Genomic DNA, 15,535 nt, shown 5'->3' with positions numbered 1-15,535 from the left:
AGGGTAGAGAGGGCAAGACAGAGCCCTAGTTTTGGAGTCAGAGACTCAGCTGAAAACAGTGACTCTGTCTCATTTGTGGGACCTCAGCAAGTTACCTCATCCTGCTGGACCACTTTCCTCTTAGGCCCAGGGAAAAGGACAGACTAGATAGCTTTTAATACATCTTTTAGCTATAAATGTATTATCCTGTCATCCTACCACATACATCCCTTGGTAATTCCTTGAAAATTTCAAAGGAACGTGAGGTGCCAGGTTTCCCTCCAACAGTTCAGAATCCAGTTTCTTTTTCCTTCTCAAGGGAGGGAATATTCCTTTAAATCTGATCAAGGTAAAGCACTATGGACATCAAAAACCTTTATCAGATAGAGATTATGTATATGTGCTCTATAGGGAGCTCTCTTTGGAAAATACCCTTCCTTCCCTTTCAGTTGAAAGAAACAGGTATGGTCCTTTGCCCTGGTGGCACAATTTCCAAACATAATGACCTGATTGCAAAGATAAAAATAAAAAAAAACAAACCACTTTATTGATGGTACTCAGTTTCCTGATCTAGATTCAAGGAAGACAAGAGCTCCAAGGATCATGCAAGGACCCCTAAGCCACCTTATACATACTGTAGATGAGGAAAGTTATTCCCAGACATGTTAAGGGAGAAGCCAAAGATCATCTTGCTGGTAGGGGGCAAAGAGCTGGGAATAAAAATGGATTTCTTGCTTTTTCTGTAAAATGCCCTTAGCTCTTAGTTCTAGACCCCTCATTTGGCCTTACTGGACTTGAGAGTGGGGAGAGATGCATGTTCAGAGCTAAGATGGTGGGATAATGGATGCTCAGCTCACCCAAAGTCTCCAAATACACAAAGATAGGACATCAAGTGCTTCTAGACAAAGGAAAGCTGGAGGGACAAGTCACCCTGGGCTGAGAGGGGAGAGTAGACCAGTGAGGGCCACATTGTGGGGAGTTGGTAGAGCCCACAGTAGGCCAGCGTTACTGAGGCAACAAACAGCAGACAAGAAACAGCCCAAGACGCTGAGATCTCTGGGAAGGGAACTCGAGAGCCTGGAGCAGCCTTATGTTCAGTCTGAAGTCATGGCAGAGCAAGGGAGCAGCCTAATGCCAGCCCTCCCCACTTCCACATGGCCAGAGATAATGAATGGCCAGAGTGGGGAGGAGATCAACAGGGAAAGATAAAGTAGGGGGAGCAGAATTCAGTTGGAAAAACTGCTCTGCGACTCCCCACTAGATTCCAGCTGGTCCACATGCTGGAAGTGCCCACTGAAGAGCGTAATGACAGCTAGACCCACCTCTAGCACCAGAGAAGGCTACACTACAACCAAGAATCCTATACTCAGTGAAACTGAGCATGACTCCCCAGCAGAAAAGTGTTCTATTTTATGAAATGGAAGACTTCCAGGTATTCCTAACTAAAAAGAAAACAGAACTTAAATGGAAATTTGATGACCCAATCCAGAACTCTGGAGAAGCATAAAAAGGGAAACAGAAAAGTGAAAACTTAAGGATTTCAAAAAGAGCCTGAACAACCCTGAGCTAAGTTTATTGTAATCATGATTCCATCAATGTATGTGGTGGTCTAGTTGGCTTCTGGGTTCTTTCCAGATCTTCAATGCTATGATTGTGTGAATTTGCTTTTGATCCTTTGTGATTTCTGTTATGTATATGCCTTAATAGTTTCTTAGTGGTTTGGGAGTATAAACTTTTTGTTCTCACCTAGAACTTGTCTCTAAAATGTATTCCCATTTGTCCTTTTCTCTCTTGTTGAAGCCAGTACAACAAATCTACCAACCAACAGTAAGTCTGATTTCTTTCTTATTCAATATCATTACTTTTTTAAATTAAAAGAAACTTATTTCATTAGTGCCATAATGAGATGATGCTTCTCTCAGTGTACTGATATCTGTGACTATAAGTTCTTTATTGTTAGAAATGTTAATTAATTAATTTAGAATATTTTCCATGTTTACAGGATTCATGTTCTTTCCCTGCCCTGCCATAATCCCCCTCTAGTAGCCAACACCCAATTCCTCTGAATTTTCTATGTGTCATTGCTCAAGACCAATTTTTTTTTATCATTAATATTGGCACTATGGTGATAATTTAAAGTCTGTATCCCCAATCAAATCCCCATTGGCCCGTGTCATTGAGCAGTTGTTTTTCTTTTGTTTTTCTGTTCCCACAGTCCTTCCTCTGATGGCAGGTAGTTTTCTTTCTCATAAGTCCCTCCAAATTGTCCTTAATCATTGCACTGCTTCTAGAGAGAAGTCCATTACATTCCATTGTACCACAGTGTATTCGTCTCTGTGTACAATGTTCTCCTGGATCAGCTCCTCTCACTCTGCATCAATTCCTGGAGGTCATTCCAGTTCGCATGGAATTTTTCCAGTTCATTGTTCCTTTGAGCACAATAGTATTCCATTACTAGTAGATACCGTAATTTGTTCAGTCATTCCCCAATTGAAGGGGATTCCCTGATTTCTATTTTTTTTTGCCACCAGAAAGTGCTCAGCTACAAATATTTTGGTATAAATCTTTTTACTCATGATCTCTTTAGGGTTCAAAGCCAGCAGTGCTATGGCTGGATCAAAGGGCAGACATTGGGGGCAGCTGGGTAGCTCAGTGGATTGAGAGCCAGGCCTAGAGAAGGAAGGTCCTAGGTTCAAATATGACCTCAGACACTTCCCAGCTGTGGGACCCTGGGCAAGTGACTTGACCCCCATTGCCTAGCCCTTACCACTCTTCTGCCTTGGAGACAATACACAGCATTGACTCCAAGACAGAAGGTAAGGTTATTTTTGTTTGTTTGTTTGTTTTTTTAAGGCAGGCAGTGATGTAGCACCCTTTGGGCATAGTTCCAAATTGCCTTCTAGATTGGCTGGATCAATTTACAACTCCACTAGCAATGTATTAATGTGCCAATTCTGCCAAAACCCCTCTAACATTCAATACTTCCCTCTGGTGTGTGACTATAAGTTTTAAAATATATGACTTTTGAGCCTAGAAAAAAAGTTATTGGAATGGGGATAAAGGGTACAAGGAGGAAGAAGAAGAATGGATAAAGAAAAATGACAGGGAGGGAAGGAGAGAGGAAAGGAAAGGATGGAATAAGGGGAGATAGAATAAATCAATGAAGTTAGGGAAGAAAGAAATGAAGGAAAAGACAACCAAGAGAGATATGAATGGAAGGAAATTTACTCCTCCATAAATGAAAGGAAAACATTTCTATAGAAATGTGATTAACATCTGAATGGTCATCTTGTTTATCCCACATAAATTAGTATTCAGCTACTCACATTCACAATAATTCGTATGTACAGTTTTAAGCCAGATGGCATTTCCATATTCTAGGAATAATGAATATTTGAAGAGTAGGAAAGTTGCACTGAGATTACATGTTCCATCCTCCAGGTCTTTGGTGAGGGACTTTATTGTAAGAGGATTTTAAACTCAATCTTATGTATGACAGTTTCGGAGTCACAGCACAATAGTAAACATTCAAGAATTGGAACAATTAGTAGATATCCTGGCATCACTTTCTTGACCCAAAACAGTTCAGCTGTGAATGATGAAATATGAGGCATTGTGGGCCATGCAAAAACACCAGACTCAAGATTTTGAAGTCTGTGGGAATATCTGACATTCTCATATGTATGTCTATACCTGAATGGAGGGCATCTTCTTATTGATCTCCTTCCCTAGGAAAAAAAATGTAGCATTTAGGAGTAGTCCTCCTGACTGTCCTCTTTCCCTCCTGGCAACGATCAACTTAAAGCTAAATTGTCAATCTGTCAGAATGGGAATGATCTTGTCAGAAACAATGTCAGCTTTATCTTTACAAAACAGTCTAGATCCTGAAGTCAGATAACTTTAGGAGATCTTGTGTTGGAAGTCTGGATCTTCAGCAAAATATTCTCAGAAGTAGACCATTAATTATTTCCAGGGTTATCTATTATAACATTAATAATGGTCATATCTGACACTGTCCAAATTTATATGTACACATGAAGTTATAATGATTTAACATTTTCATAATATCTTGCATAAAGTCTTACATTTGATCATCTCTGATGGTCCTTTGTTTCATGATCTAAAAATCATAGTAAGTAAGAGCTTGAAAGATCAGGGAAGGATCTGTTTTCCAACTCTCTTATTTGCTGAGTTTCAACCAGCTTTTTACTGACTGAATAGAGACCAGAATTTGAGTTTCCTGTTTCTCATGTCTTACATGTGCCTCTCAATTGGCCCTTGCTGGCACTGGTTCTTGGATAAGGTGGGCTCTGTACTCAGTCTTCACTGTCATGTGGGTAAGAGTAGTCAATTTTATCTGGCCAGACAATCTGCCAGTATAGCCCAGTGATAGCCACCCTCCCTTTTAAATGAGCAATCCTTCTGTGGCTTTCTTAGAAAGGCTTCAAGGATACATTGGAAAACCATTTGTTGGCTATATTAGCATAGATTCTGTGCATGTAGCCTTTGGTCTAGATTCCTTGTAGAATCCCTACAAAATCTCAAATTCTGTGAACATGAATGATATGAGATGTATGTCTATATATGTATATATATATATATCCAGATCTACTTGTTCTTACCTTTGATTCCTGCTTCTAAATTATATCCATGTCTGATTTAACCTTCTTCCTTTTATAGTTACCTCCAGACCAAATTATCCGACCCCAGGTACGTCTCATTCCTTTCTTATTCAATATCATGGCATATGAGAAAAAATACCTGCTTCATTTGCTAGTGCTCTTGTGAGATGTTGCTTTTCTTCTCTGCAGTGGTGCCCAGGAGATGAGCACAGGCTATGCTAAGAACATTTAGCCCAAAGTAGTACTGCTTCTGTCTGAATAATCTGCCTGGGAAGGGAAATGGGTTCAGATCCTTTCCTTTGGCAAAGGCTCTTTATGGTCCCATTGGTTGAGTTAGGATTTGTTCTTTCAATTCCTTTAGTTTTACAAATATTGGTACAGAGAAAGTTCTACCTAGAATGTGAAAATGTCCAATTTTTATTTTATTGTGTTCAGCATTTTTAATTTTTGACCTTTATGTTATTATTATGTAAATATACTTATTACTGAATATTATTAATCTTATTATTGTTATGTGATTCAATGTAAAGCTCTCTTTTCTATGGTTTATAAATTTCAGGATTTCTTGATTTCTTTCACCTCTTCTCATCGCATGTAGTCTCCAATTGCTTTTTCCTGTCTCCTGGCCTCTTTTCCTTCCTCCTCATTCTTCTCTCCTCTTTCCTTCCATTCTTTCCTCTTTCCTTAGTATTATACTATACAGTGAACTTTGACTTACTTTAGCGATTTACTAATGCCTTTAATCTTAGTACATCATTAGATGCCATGGTGTCTACCAGTTAACTGCCAAGTTCTTATCTCTTAAATTTGTAATTTCAATGATTTTCATTCTTTCTTCTTTTCTTTCTTTCATAATCTCCCTTCTTCTCTTTTTCTCTTTTCCCATCCTACTACTTTCCAATCTCATCTTTTCCCATTGTCATTTTTCCCTTTCCTCTGTGGGCTTTGCTCTTGCTTTGCTATGCTTGCTCTTCTATTCCATTGCCCTCTACAGATGCTTGTAATGTTCCAGCTTACTAAAGAAATGTCTTAATTTCCACAATATTTGCACTGAATTCAGTCTTCTCATTATCTCCCCCCAAAAAGTGAGGCCCAGAAAAGATAAGAAAACACTACTTACCTAGAATATTGTGTCCTCCTTTCTGAGGGAGTTTTTCTGATGGTCATATTTGTGGCAGTAAACAGGAGAGTGAGCAGTGATGTTGAGGGGACACCCTTTCATCCCTCATTGAATTTATGCTTTTCTCTTATAGTAGGAACAACATTTCCAAGAACTGATTTCACGACAGAGACAACAACATCTGGACCAAGTAATTTTTTCGATATTTTCATTTTGTGAATTTGTTTTGGGTTTAGACAGAAAAAAAGTATTGGTAGAGAGGGACAAGGATCTTTTACATTTCAAATGATTCAATTAAATTAAACTTATTCCACATACATTTGTTAAAGACCTCCTGTTTTCAACACCCATGCTCAGGATTACAAGCACAAATGCATAAATGCAACCATCCCTATCTTCAAAGGGTCTGTAGTTTGATAGTATATATGGTTCATGCATGTGAATTGATCAAGGGATAATGAATGGCTTCAAAATTGAGATGACAGCTTGAAGACAAGTATGGATTCTAAACGGCAGAGATAATGAGGGTGTATATTCCAGGAGAAAGGAACCACTTACATGAGTACATGGAGGTATAAGATAAAGTCTTACCAGTCTTGGGGTTTTAATCTTATGTCCTCTCATCAAACATTAAATGAATTTTGAAATATGTTCTCTATGTCAATATCCCTATCTCGGTATAGATCAGGTCATCCTCAATATTTAGTTATTATTATTCATATAAATGGAATTAAAATTTCTAAGTATATTAAATTAATTTAATTTTAAAACAATAATAATTCAATATTAACTAAACTCATAAGTTCTCTCTTCAAGCATATGCTTTTGTCTTTTTTGTAGCTAATCAGAGATGAACATTTATTCACAATTTATAATGAACTGAAGATTATATTTACTTTTTGCTTTTATATTACATGTACTTTACATTAGATTTCATGCTTAACATGATGGCATATATTTCTATGAGTATTTCAATGGAGATTCAGGTTCCAAATCAAGTCATTTCCTCCATATCACCCGATACCATCTTCATTGGTGAAATTGGTCACTCTGGTCCCTGATGAGGGAAAGATTTTGGAAATTATTTCCTGTTATAATTAGTACTTATTATTTCCTCTTATCATGGGAGATTGACTTTAAGCTCATGACCCCGTGACCACTTTTAATTTTTGCCTTTTTGGAAGGACCTGGTGGACAAATCATGAGAGACCCATGAGTAGTCAGATAGGACTTTCCTTATCATCTCATGTTTCTGAGGAATCATGGCTATTATGTGACTGTCGTCTTTGGACAGGGTCTTTGTACTCATGTGGAAAACAGGAAGAAGATTGTGAATTTGCAGAATTCATTGAAATTATGTTTGTAGATGTAGGTTTAAATTCTCGCATAGGATTATGGGAGATCAAGTGGAAGCTATAAATGCTTTGATACAGGGTCAATTAACTACATGACCCAATGTTCTCCATTTTTTCTTAACTGCTTATGAGTTTTTTGATTCCAGAAAATCAATGCTAGAATATCCATAAATTGCCCCTTGTTCCATGTTCCCTGTTCTCAGCCACTGTACTAGGCTCTGAAGCTGTTGTGGGGTGGTTTGAACCATTTTGCAAGTATGACTATGGCCTTGGAGGAAGAGTGTGTCTCAAGGAATCCTGTATTTTTCTACCTTCTCTTTTTCACTATCTCTAGACATGATCAATGTTTTCTATTCTGAAATCAGTTATGAATTTTAATGGAGATGGGCATTTTATTTGAAGAGAAATGAGGTTCAAATTAGTTTTCACATTTTATGTGTCTTTCAGGAGAAATTTATTTCATCATTTTTTGGGGGAATATTGTTTCTGCTTACCTTTTTTTAGAGGCTTTCTTTCATTTCTATGTTCTATTTTTCTCTCCCTTCTTTTAAGGACTTAACATTTACCTTTTTTTTTATTTTTTTATCCTTTCCCCCCCTGATTTCCTTCCTTCTACTTCAATTAATTCCTTCAAAAGTATTCTTTCACAAAAAGTATTTTTTGGTAATGTTTTGATCATATCCACAAAGTCGAGGGACAACCAAGTCAGGGCCATGAACAAAAGATCATCATAAAGTCTGTGTTATAGAGAAGAAATCTGCCAACTAAGATACAACAAACAGGAAAAGGTGAAACCCTTCAGAATTTTGAGAATAAACATTCCAAATGAGATCTTCACCAACTTATGTGGAATAAGTCATGGAACTTGAGGCTTGGTATATCAATAGTTTGCTAACTTCGATTAAAGAAAAAGTATATGAGGTCCTTGGGTAACAATGGAAGGAGTAATGCCTATATGATATAGCTCTTACCACTTGAGCTCTGGTATACCCTGTTAAATATGTTATTTTATGAGCAAGACATGACTGAAGGGAGATTCCTAGTTTGAAATTTGACCTCCTCCAGAGCTTTAAGGAAGTTTCTAAGCCCCAAGACTCCATTTGTAAGGAAGGACACTGAAATGGTTTTATTCTCTCCCCCTTCCTTCCTTGTACCAGATTCTAATCTGTCTTTGACACTGGTGAATGGAATGGACAGATGCCAAGGGCGAGTTGAAGTGTTGTACCAGGGATCCTGGGGCACTGTCTGTGATGATGACTGGGATTTGAATGATGCCAACGTTGTCTGCAGACAGCTGGGCTGTGGATATGCTGTGTCTGCTCCAGGAAATGCTCGATTTGGTCCGGGCAGTGGCAGAATTGTCATGGACAATGTGCGGTGTTCTGGATATGAATCCTACCTGTGGTACTGCCCCCATAATGGGTGGCTCTCCCACAACTGTCAGCATTCTGAAGATGCCAGTGTCATCTGCTCAGGTATTGTCCCTGGGAAACATGTGTTTCTCCTTTTCTAGAGTGGATCCTGCCAGGGGAACAATTTCCTGCTGACTGAGAGTCTTCTCTTGAGCACATTGAGAGTTTTTCCTCCTCAGAAATGCCCACAAGTTCACCATAGTCAAAGAGGACTGGGGATCAGTGAGCCCTAGACTTCAGGAAAGAACTTGAGTTATCTTTCCAAAAGCAGTTTATTACCTTTTCCTTCACTATTGGTAATAGCATGTTGTTCAAGGTAAAGAGAGCTCAGAGAAAGGGTAGAGATGACAAGACAGAGCCCTAGTTTTGGAGTCAGAGGCTCAGCTGAAAACTGTGACTCTGTCTCATTTGTGGAACCTCAGCAAGTTACCTCATCCTGCTGGACCAGTTTCCTCTTAGGCCCAGGGAAAAGGACAGACTAGATAGCTTTTAATACATCTTTTAGCTATAAATGTATTATCCTGTCATCCTACCACATATATCCCTTGGTAATTCCTTGAAAATTCCAAAAAAATTTCAAAAAATTCAAAATTTCAGAATCCAGTTTCTTTTTCCTTCTCAAGGGGAGGGAATATTCCTTTAAATCTGATCAAGGTAAAGCACTATGGACATCAAAAACCTTTATCAGATAGAGATTATGTATATGTGCTCTATAGGGAGCTCTCTTTGGAAAATACCCTTCCTTCCCTTTCAGTTGAAAGAAACAGGTATGGTCCTTTGCCCTGGTGGCACAATTACCAAACATAATGACCTGATTGCTCAGATAAAAATAAAAAAAAAACAAACCACTTTATTGATGGTACTCAGTTTCCTGATCTAGATTCAAGGAAGACAAGAGCTCCAAGGATCATTCAAGGACCTCTAAGCCAACTTATACATACTGTAGATGAGGAAAGTTATTCCCAGACATGTTAAGGGAGAAGCCAAAGATCATCTTGCTGGTAGGGGGCAAAGAGCTGGGAATAAAAATGGATTTCTTGCTTTTTCTGTAAAATGCCCTTAGCCCTTAGTTCTAGACCCCTCATTTGGCCTTACTGGACTTGAGAGTGGGGAGAGATGCATGTTCAGAGCTAAGATGGTGGGATAATGGATGCTCAGCTCACCCAAAGTCTCCAAATACCCCAAAATAGGAAACCAAGTGCTTGTAGACAAAAGAAAGCTGGAGGGACAAGTCTCCCTGGGCTGAGAGGGGAGGGTAGACCACTGAGGGCCACATTGTGGGGAGTTGGTAGAGCCCACAGTAGGCCAGCGTTTCTGAGGCAACAAACAGCAGACAAGGAACAGCCCAAGATGCTGAGATCTCTGGGAAGGGAACTTGAGAGCCTGGAGCAGCCTTATGTTCAGTCTGAAGTCATGGCAGAGCAAGGGAGCAGCCTAATGCCAGCCCTCCCCACTTCCACATGGCCAGAGATAATGAATGGCCAGAGTGGGGAGGAGATCAACAGGGAAAGATAAAGTAGGGGGAGCAGAATTCAGTTAGAAAAACTGCTCTGAGACTCCCCACTAGATTCCAGCTGGTCCACATGCTGGAAGTGCCCACTGAAGAGCGTAATGACAGCTAGACCCACCTCCAGCACCAGAGAAGGCTACACTACAACCAAGAATCCTATACTCAGTGAAACTGAGCATGACTCCCCAGCAGAAAAGTGTTCTATTTTATGAAATGGAAGACTTCCAGGTATTCCTAACTAAAAAGAAAACAGAACTTAAAAGGAAATTTGGTGACCCAATCCAGAACTCTGGAGAAGCATAAAAAGGGAAACAGAAAAGTGAAAACTTAAGGATTTCAAAAAGAGCCTGAACAACCCTGAGCTAAGTTTATTGTAATCATGATTCCATCGATGTATGTGGTGGTCTAGTTGGCTTCTGGGATCTTTCCAGATCTCCAATGTTATGATTGTGTGAATTTGCTTTTGATCATTTTTGATTTCTGTTATGTATATGCCTTAATGATTACTTAGTGGTTTGGGAGTTTTTTGCAACTTTTTGTTCTCACCTAGAACTTGTCTCTAAAATGTATTCCCATTTGTCCTTTTCTCTCTTGTTGAAGCCAGTACAACAAATCTACCAACCAACAGTAAGTCTGATTTCTTTCTTATTCAATATCATTACTTTTTTAAATTAAAAAAAAAACTTATTTCATTAGTACTATAATGAGATGATGCTTCTCTCAGTGTACTGATTTCTGTGAGTATAAGTTCTTTATTGTTAGAAATGTTAATTAATTAATTTAGAATATTTTCCATGGTTACAAGATTCATGTTCTTTTCCTGCCCCTAATCGCCTTCAAGTAGCCAACCCACAGTTCTTCTGGGTTTTCCATGTTTCATTGTTCAAGTCCTATTTCTGTACCATTAATATTGGCACTATGGTGATCATTTAAAGTCTATATCCCCAATCATAACCCCATAGGTTCTTATTATTGATGCTGTGGCTTTTCTTTTGTGTTTCTATTCCCACCATTCTTCCTCTGACTCTTGGTAGTTTTCTTTCTCATAAGTCTCTCCAAATTGTCCTTAATTATTGCACTGTTGCTAGTAGAGAATTCCATTACATTTGTTTGTACCACAGTGTATTTGTCTCTGTGTAAATGTTCTCCTGGTTTTGCTCTTCTCACTCTTCATCAATTCCTGGTGGTCATTCCAGTTCACATGGAATTCTTCCAGTTTATTATTCCTTTGAGCACAATAGTATTCCATTACTAGTAAATACCATAATTTGTTCAGCCATTCCCCTTTGAAGGGCATCCCCTGATTTTCCTTTTTTTTTGCCACCACAAAGAGTGCAACTACAAATATTTTGGTCTAAATCTTTTTCCTCATGATCTCTTTAGAATACCAAGCCAGCAGTGCTATGGCTGGATCAAAGGGCAGGCAGTCTTTAGAGGCCTTTGGGCATAGTTCCAAATTGCCTTCCCAAATGGCTAGATCAATTCTCAACTCTACCAGCAATGCTTTAATGTCCCAATTTTGCTACAATCCCTCCAACATTCATTACTTCCCTTTCATGTGACTATATGTTTTAAAATATATGCCTTCTGAGCCTACAAAAGAAAGTTATTGGAATGGGGAGAAAAGGGAAGAGGAAAAAGAAGAGTGTATAAAGAAAACAGAAAGGGAGGGGAGGAGAGAGGTAAGGAAAGAATGAAATAAGGGGATATAGGAAAAAGGAATGAAGTTAGGGAAGAAAGAAAGGAAGGAAAAGACAACAAAGAGAAATATGAATGGAAGGAAATTTAGTCCTCCATTAAATGAAAGGAAAACATTTCTATAGAAATATAATTAACATCTGAATGATGATCTTGTTTATCCTACATAAATTAATATTAAGCTACTCACATCCAAAATAATTCCTATGTACAGTTTCAAATCAGATTGCCTTTCCATGTTCTAGGAATAATTAATATCTGGAAAGTGGCAACGTTGCAGGGGGATTACACATTCCATCCTCCAGCTCCATGGTGAGGGTCTTTTTTGTAAGATGGTTCAAACCCAATCTTATGTATGACAGGTTCTGAATCACAGCCCAATAGTTAACAATCAGGAATTGGAACAATTAGTAGATAACCTAGCATCACTTTCTTGAACCAAAATGGTTCAGCTGTGAATGATGAAATATGAGGCATTGTGGGCCATGCAAAAACACCAGATTCAAGATTTTGAAGTCTGTGGGAATATCTGACATTCTCATATGTATGTCTATATCTGAATGGAGGGCATCTTCTTATTGATCTCCTTCCCTAGGAAAAAAAATGTAGCATTTAGGAGTAGTCCTCCTGACTGTCCTCTTTCCCTCCTGGCAACAATCAACTTAAAGCTAAATTGTCAATCTGTCAGAATGGGAATGATCTTGTCAGAAACAATGTCAGCTTTATCTTTACAAAACAGTCTAGATCCTGAAGTCAGATAACTTTAGGAGATCTTGTGTTGGAAGTCTGGATCTTCAGCAAAATATTCTCAGAAGTAGACCATTAATTATTTCCAGGGTTATCTATTATAACATTAATAATGGTCATATCTGACACTGTCCACATTTATATGTAGACATGAAGTTATAATGATTTAACATTTTCATAATATCTTGCATAAAGTCTTACATTTGATCATCTCTGATGGTCCTTTGTTTCATGATCTAAAAATCATAGTAAGTAAGAGCTTGAAAGATCAGGGAAGGATCTGTTTTCCAACTCTCTTATTTGCTGAGTTTCAACCAGCTTTTTACTGACTGAATAGAGACCAGAATTTGAGTTTCCTGTTTCTCATGTCTTACATGTGCCTCTCAATTGGCCCTTGCTGGCACTGGTTCTTGGATAAGGTGGGCTCTGTACTCAGTCTTCACTGTCATGTGGGTAAGAGTAGTCAATTTTATCTGGCCAGACAATCTGCCAGTATAGCCCAGTGATAGCCACCCTCCCTTTTAAATGAGCAATCCTTCTGTGGCTTTCTTAGAAAGGCTTCAAGGATACATTGGAAAACCATTTGTTGGCTATATTAGCATAGATTCTGTGCATGTAGCCTTTGGTCTAGATTCCTTGTAGAATCCCTGCAAAATCTCAAATTCTGTGAATACGAATGATATGAGATGTATGTGTATATATGTACATATATATATATATATACTTGTTCTTACTCTTGATTCCTTCCTCTAAATTAAATTATATCCATGTCTGATTTAACCTTCTTCCTTTTATAGTTCCCTCCAGACCAAATTATCCGACCCCAGGTACGTCTGATTCCTTTCTTATTCAGTATCATGGCATATGAGAAAAAATACCTGCTTCATTTGCTAGTGCTCTAGTGAGATGTTGCTCTTCTTCTCTGCAGTGGTGCCCAGGAGATGAGCACAGGCTATGCTAAGAACATTTAGCCCAAAGTAGTACTGCTTCTGTCTGAATAATCTGCCTGGGAAGGGAAATGGGTTCAGATCCTTTCCTTTGGCAAAGGCTCTTTATGGTCCCATTGGTTGAGTTAGGATTTGTTCTTTCAATTCCTTTAGTTTTACAAATATTGGTACAGAGAAAGTTCTACCTAGAATGTGAAAATGTCCAATTTTTATTTTATTGTGTTCAGCATTTTTAATTTTTGACCTTTATGTTATTATTATGTAAATATACCTATTACTGAATATTATTAATCTTATTATTGTTATGTGATTCAATGTAAAGCTCTCTTTCTACGGTTTATAAATTTCAGGTTTTCTTGATTTCTTTCACCTCTTCTCATCGCATGTACTCTCCAATTGCTTTTTCCTGTCTCCTGGCCTCTTTTCCTTCCTCTTCATTCTTCTCTCCTCTTTCCTTCCCTTCTTTTCTCTTTCCTTAGTATTATACTATACAGTGAACTTTGACTTACTTTAGCGATTTACTAATGCCTTTAATCTTAGTACTTCATTAGATGCCATGGTTTCCACCAGTTAACTGCCAAGTTCTTATCTCTTAAATTTGTAATTTCAATGATTTTCATTCTTTCTTCTTTTCTTTCTTTCATAATCTCCCTTCTTCTCTTTTTCTCTTTTCCCATCCTACTACTTTCCAATCTCATCTTTTCCCATTGTCATTTTTCCCTTTCCTCTGTGGGCTTTGCTCTTGCTTTGCTATGCTTGCTCTTCTATTCCATTGCCCTCTACAGATGCTTGTAATGTTCCAGCTTACTAAAGAAATGTCTTAATTTCCACAATATTTGCACTGAATTCAGTCTTCTCATTATCTCCCCCCAAAAAGTGAGGCCCAGAAAAGATAAGAAAACACTACTTACCTAGAATATTGTGTCCTCCTTTCTGAGGGAGTTTTTCTGATGGTCATATTTGTGGCAGTAAACAGGAGAGTGAGCAGTGATGTTGAGGGGACACCCTTTCATCCCTCATTGAATTTATGCTTTTCTCTTATAGTAGGAACAACATTTCCAAGAACTGATTTCACGACAGAGACAACAACATCTGGACCAAGTAATTTTTTCGATATTTTCATTTTGTGAATTTGTTTTGGGTTTAGACAGAAAAAAAGTATTGGTAGAGAGGGACAAGGATCTTTTACATTTCAAATGATTCAATTAAATTAAACTTATTCCACATACATTTGTTAAAGACCTCCTGTATTCAACACCCATGCTCAGGATTACAAGCACAAATGCATAAATGCAACCATCCCTATCTTAAAAGGGTCTGTAGTTTGATAGGATATCTGGTTCATGCATGTTAGGATACAAGATAAGTTGAGATAGATAGAACTGATGAAGGGATAATGGATGGCTTCAAAATAGAGAGTACAGCTTAAAGACAATTAAGGATTCTGAAAGTCAGAGAAGATGAGAATGTACATTGAAGGAGAAAGGAACAACTTTCATGAATATAAGGAGGTATAAGATAAAGTCTTGCAAGTCTTGGGCTTTTGGTCTCATGTCCTCTCATCTAATATTAACTCAGTTTTGAAATATATTCTTTATGTCCATATCGCTATCTCGGTATAGATCATGTCATCCTCAATATTAACTGATTATTATTAATTTAAATTTTCTTAAATTTCTTAAATTTTAAAAATTAATTTAATTTAAAACAATATGAATTCAGTATTAACTAAACTCATAAGCTCTCTCTTATAGCCTATGCTTTTATCTTTTTTGTCCCTAATCAGAGATGAACATTTAGTCACTACTAATAATGAATTGTAGAATATATTTACTTTTTTGCTTTTATGTTGCATGTGCTTGCCATTAGATCTCATGCTTAGCATGATGGCATATATTTCTATGAGTATTTCAATGGAGACTCTGGTTCCAAATCAAATAATTCCCTCCATGTCACCCTACCCAACCTTCATTGGGTGAAATTGGTCACTATGGACCATGATGTGGGAAAGATTTTGGAAATGATTTCCTGCTCTAACTAGTACTTATTATTTCTTCTTATGATGGGAGATTGAATTTAAGCTCATGACCCCATGACCACTTTTAATTTTTGCCTTTTTAAAAGTACCTAGGGGACAAATCATGA

The 15,535-nt window shown here is 37.8% G+C and overlaps 1 protein-coding gene across 3 annotated transcripts in view; it reads left to right on the top strand.

Moving 5' to 3' along the window:
* The window catches only part of DMBT1 (deleted in malignant brain tumors 1), a 91,668-nt gene that overhangs the window by 27,724 nt on the left and 48,409 nt on the right, over nucleotides 1-15,535 (top strand). For all 3 annotated transcript variants that reach the window (XM_016427572.2, XM_016427574.2, XM_016427573.2), the window contains 7 exons: nucleotides 1,780-1,806; nucleotides 4,660-4,689; nucleotides 5,855-5,911; nucleotides 8,234-8,551; nucleotides 10,599-10,625; nucleotides 13,241-13,270; nucleotides 14,435-14,491. In XM_016427572.2, coding sequence (XP_016283058.2) covers nucleotides 1,780-1,806; nucleotides 4,660-4,689; nucleotides 5,855-5,911; nucleotides 8,234-8,551; nucleotides 10,599-10,625; nucleotides 13,241-13,270; nucleotides 14,435-14,491 — 546 coding nt within the window. The remainder of the gene's footprint in view (nucleotides 1-1,779; nucleotides 1,807-4,659; nucleotides 4,690-5,854; nucleotides 5,912-8,233; nucleotides 8,552-10,598; nucleotides 10,626-13,240; nucleotides 13,271-14,434; nucleotides 14,492-15,535) is intronic.

This window comes from Monodelphis domestica, chromosome 1 (assembly GCF_027887165.1).
Source record: "Monodelphis domestica isolate mMonDom1 chromosome 1, mMonDom1.pri, whole genome shotgun sequence".
Lineage (NCBI taxonomy): Eukaryota > Metazoa > Chordata > Mammalia > Didelphimorphia > Didelphidae > Monodelphis > Monodelphis domestica.
Note: the sequence above shows the minus strand (reverse complement) of the source record. Positions and strands in the feature narration are given on the sequence as shown.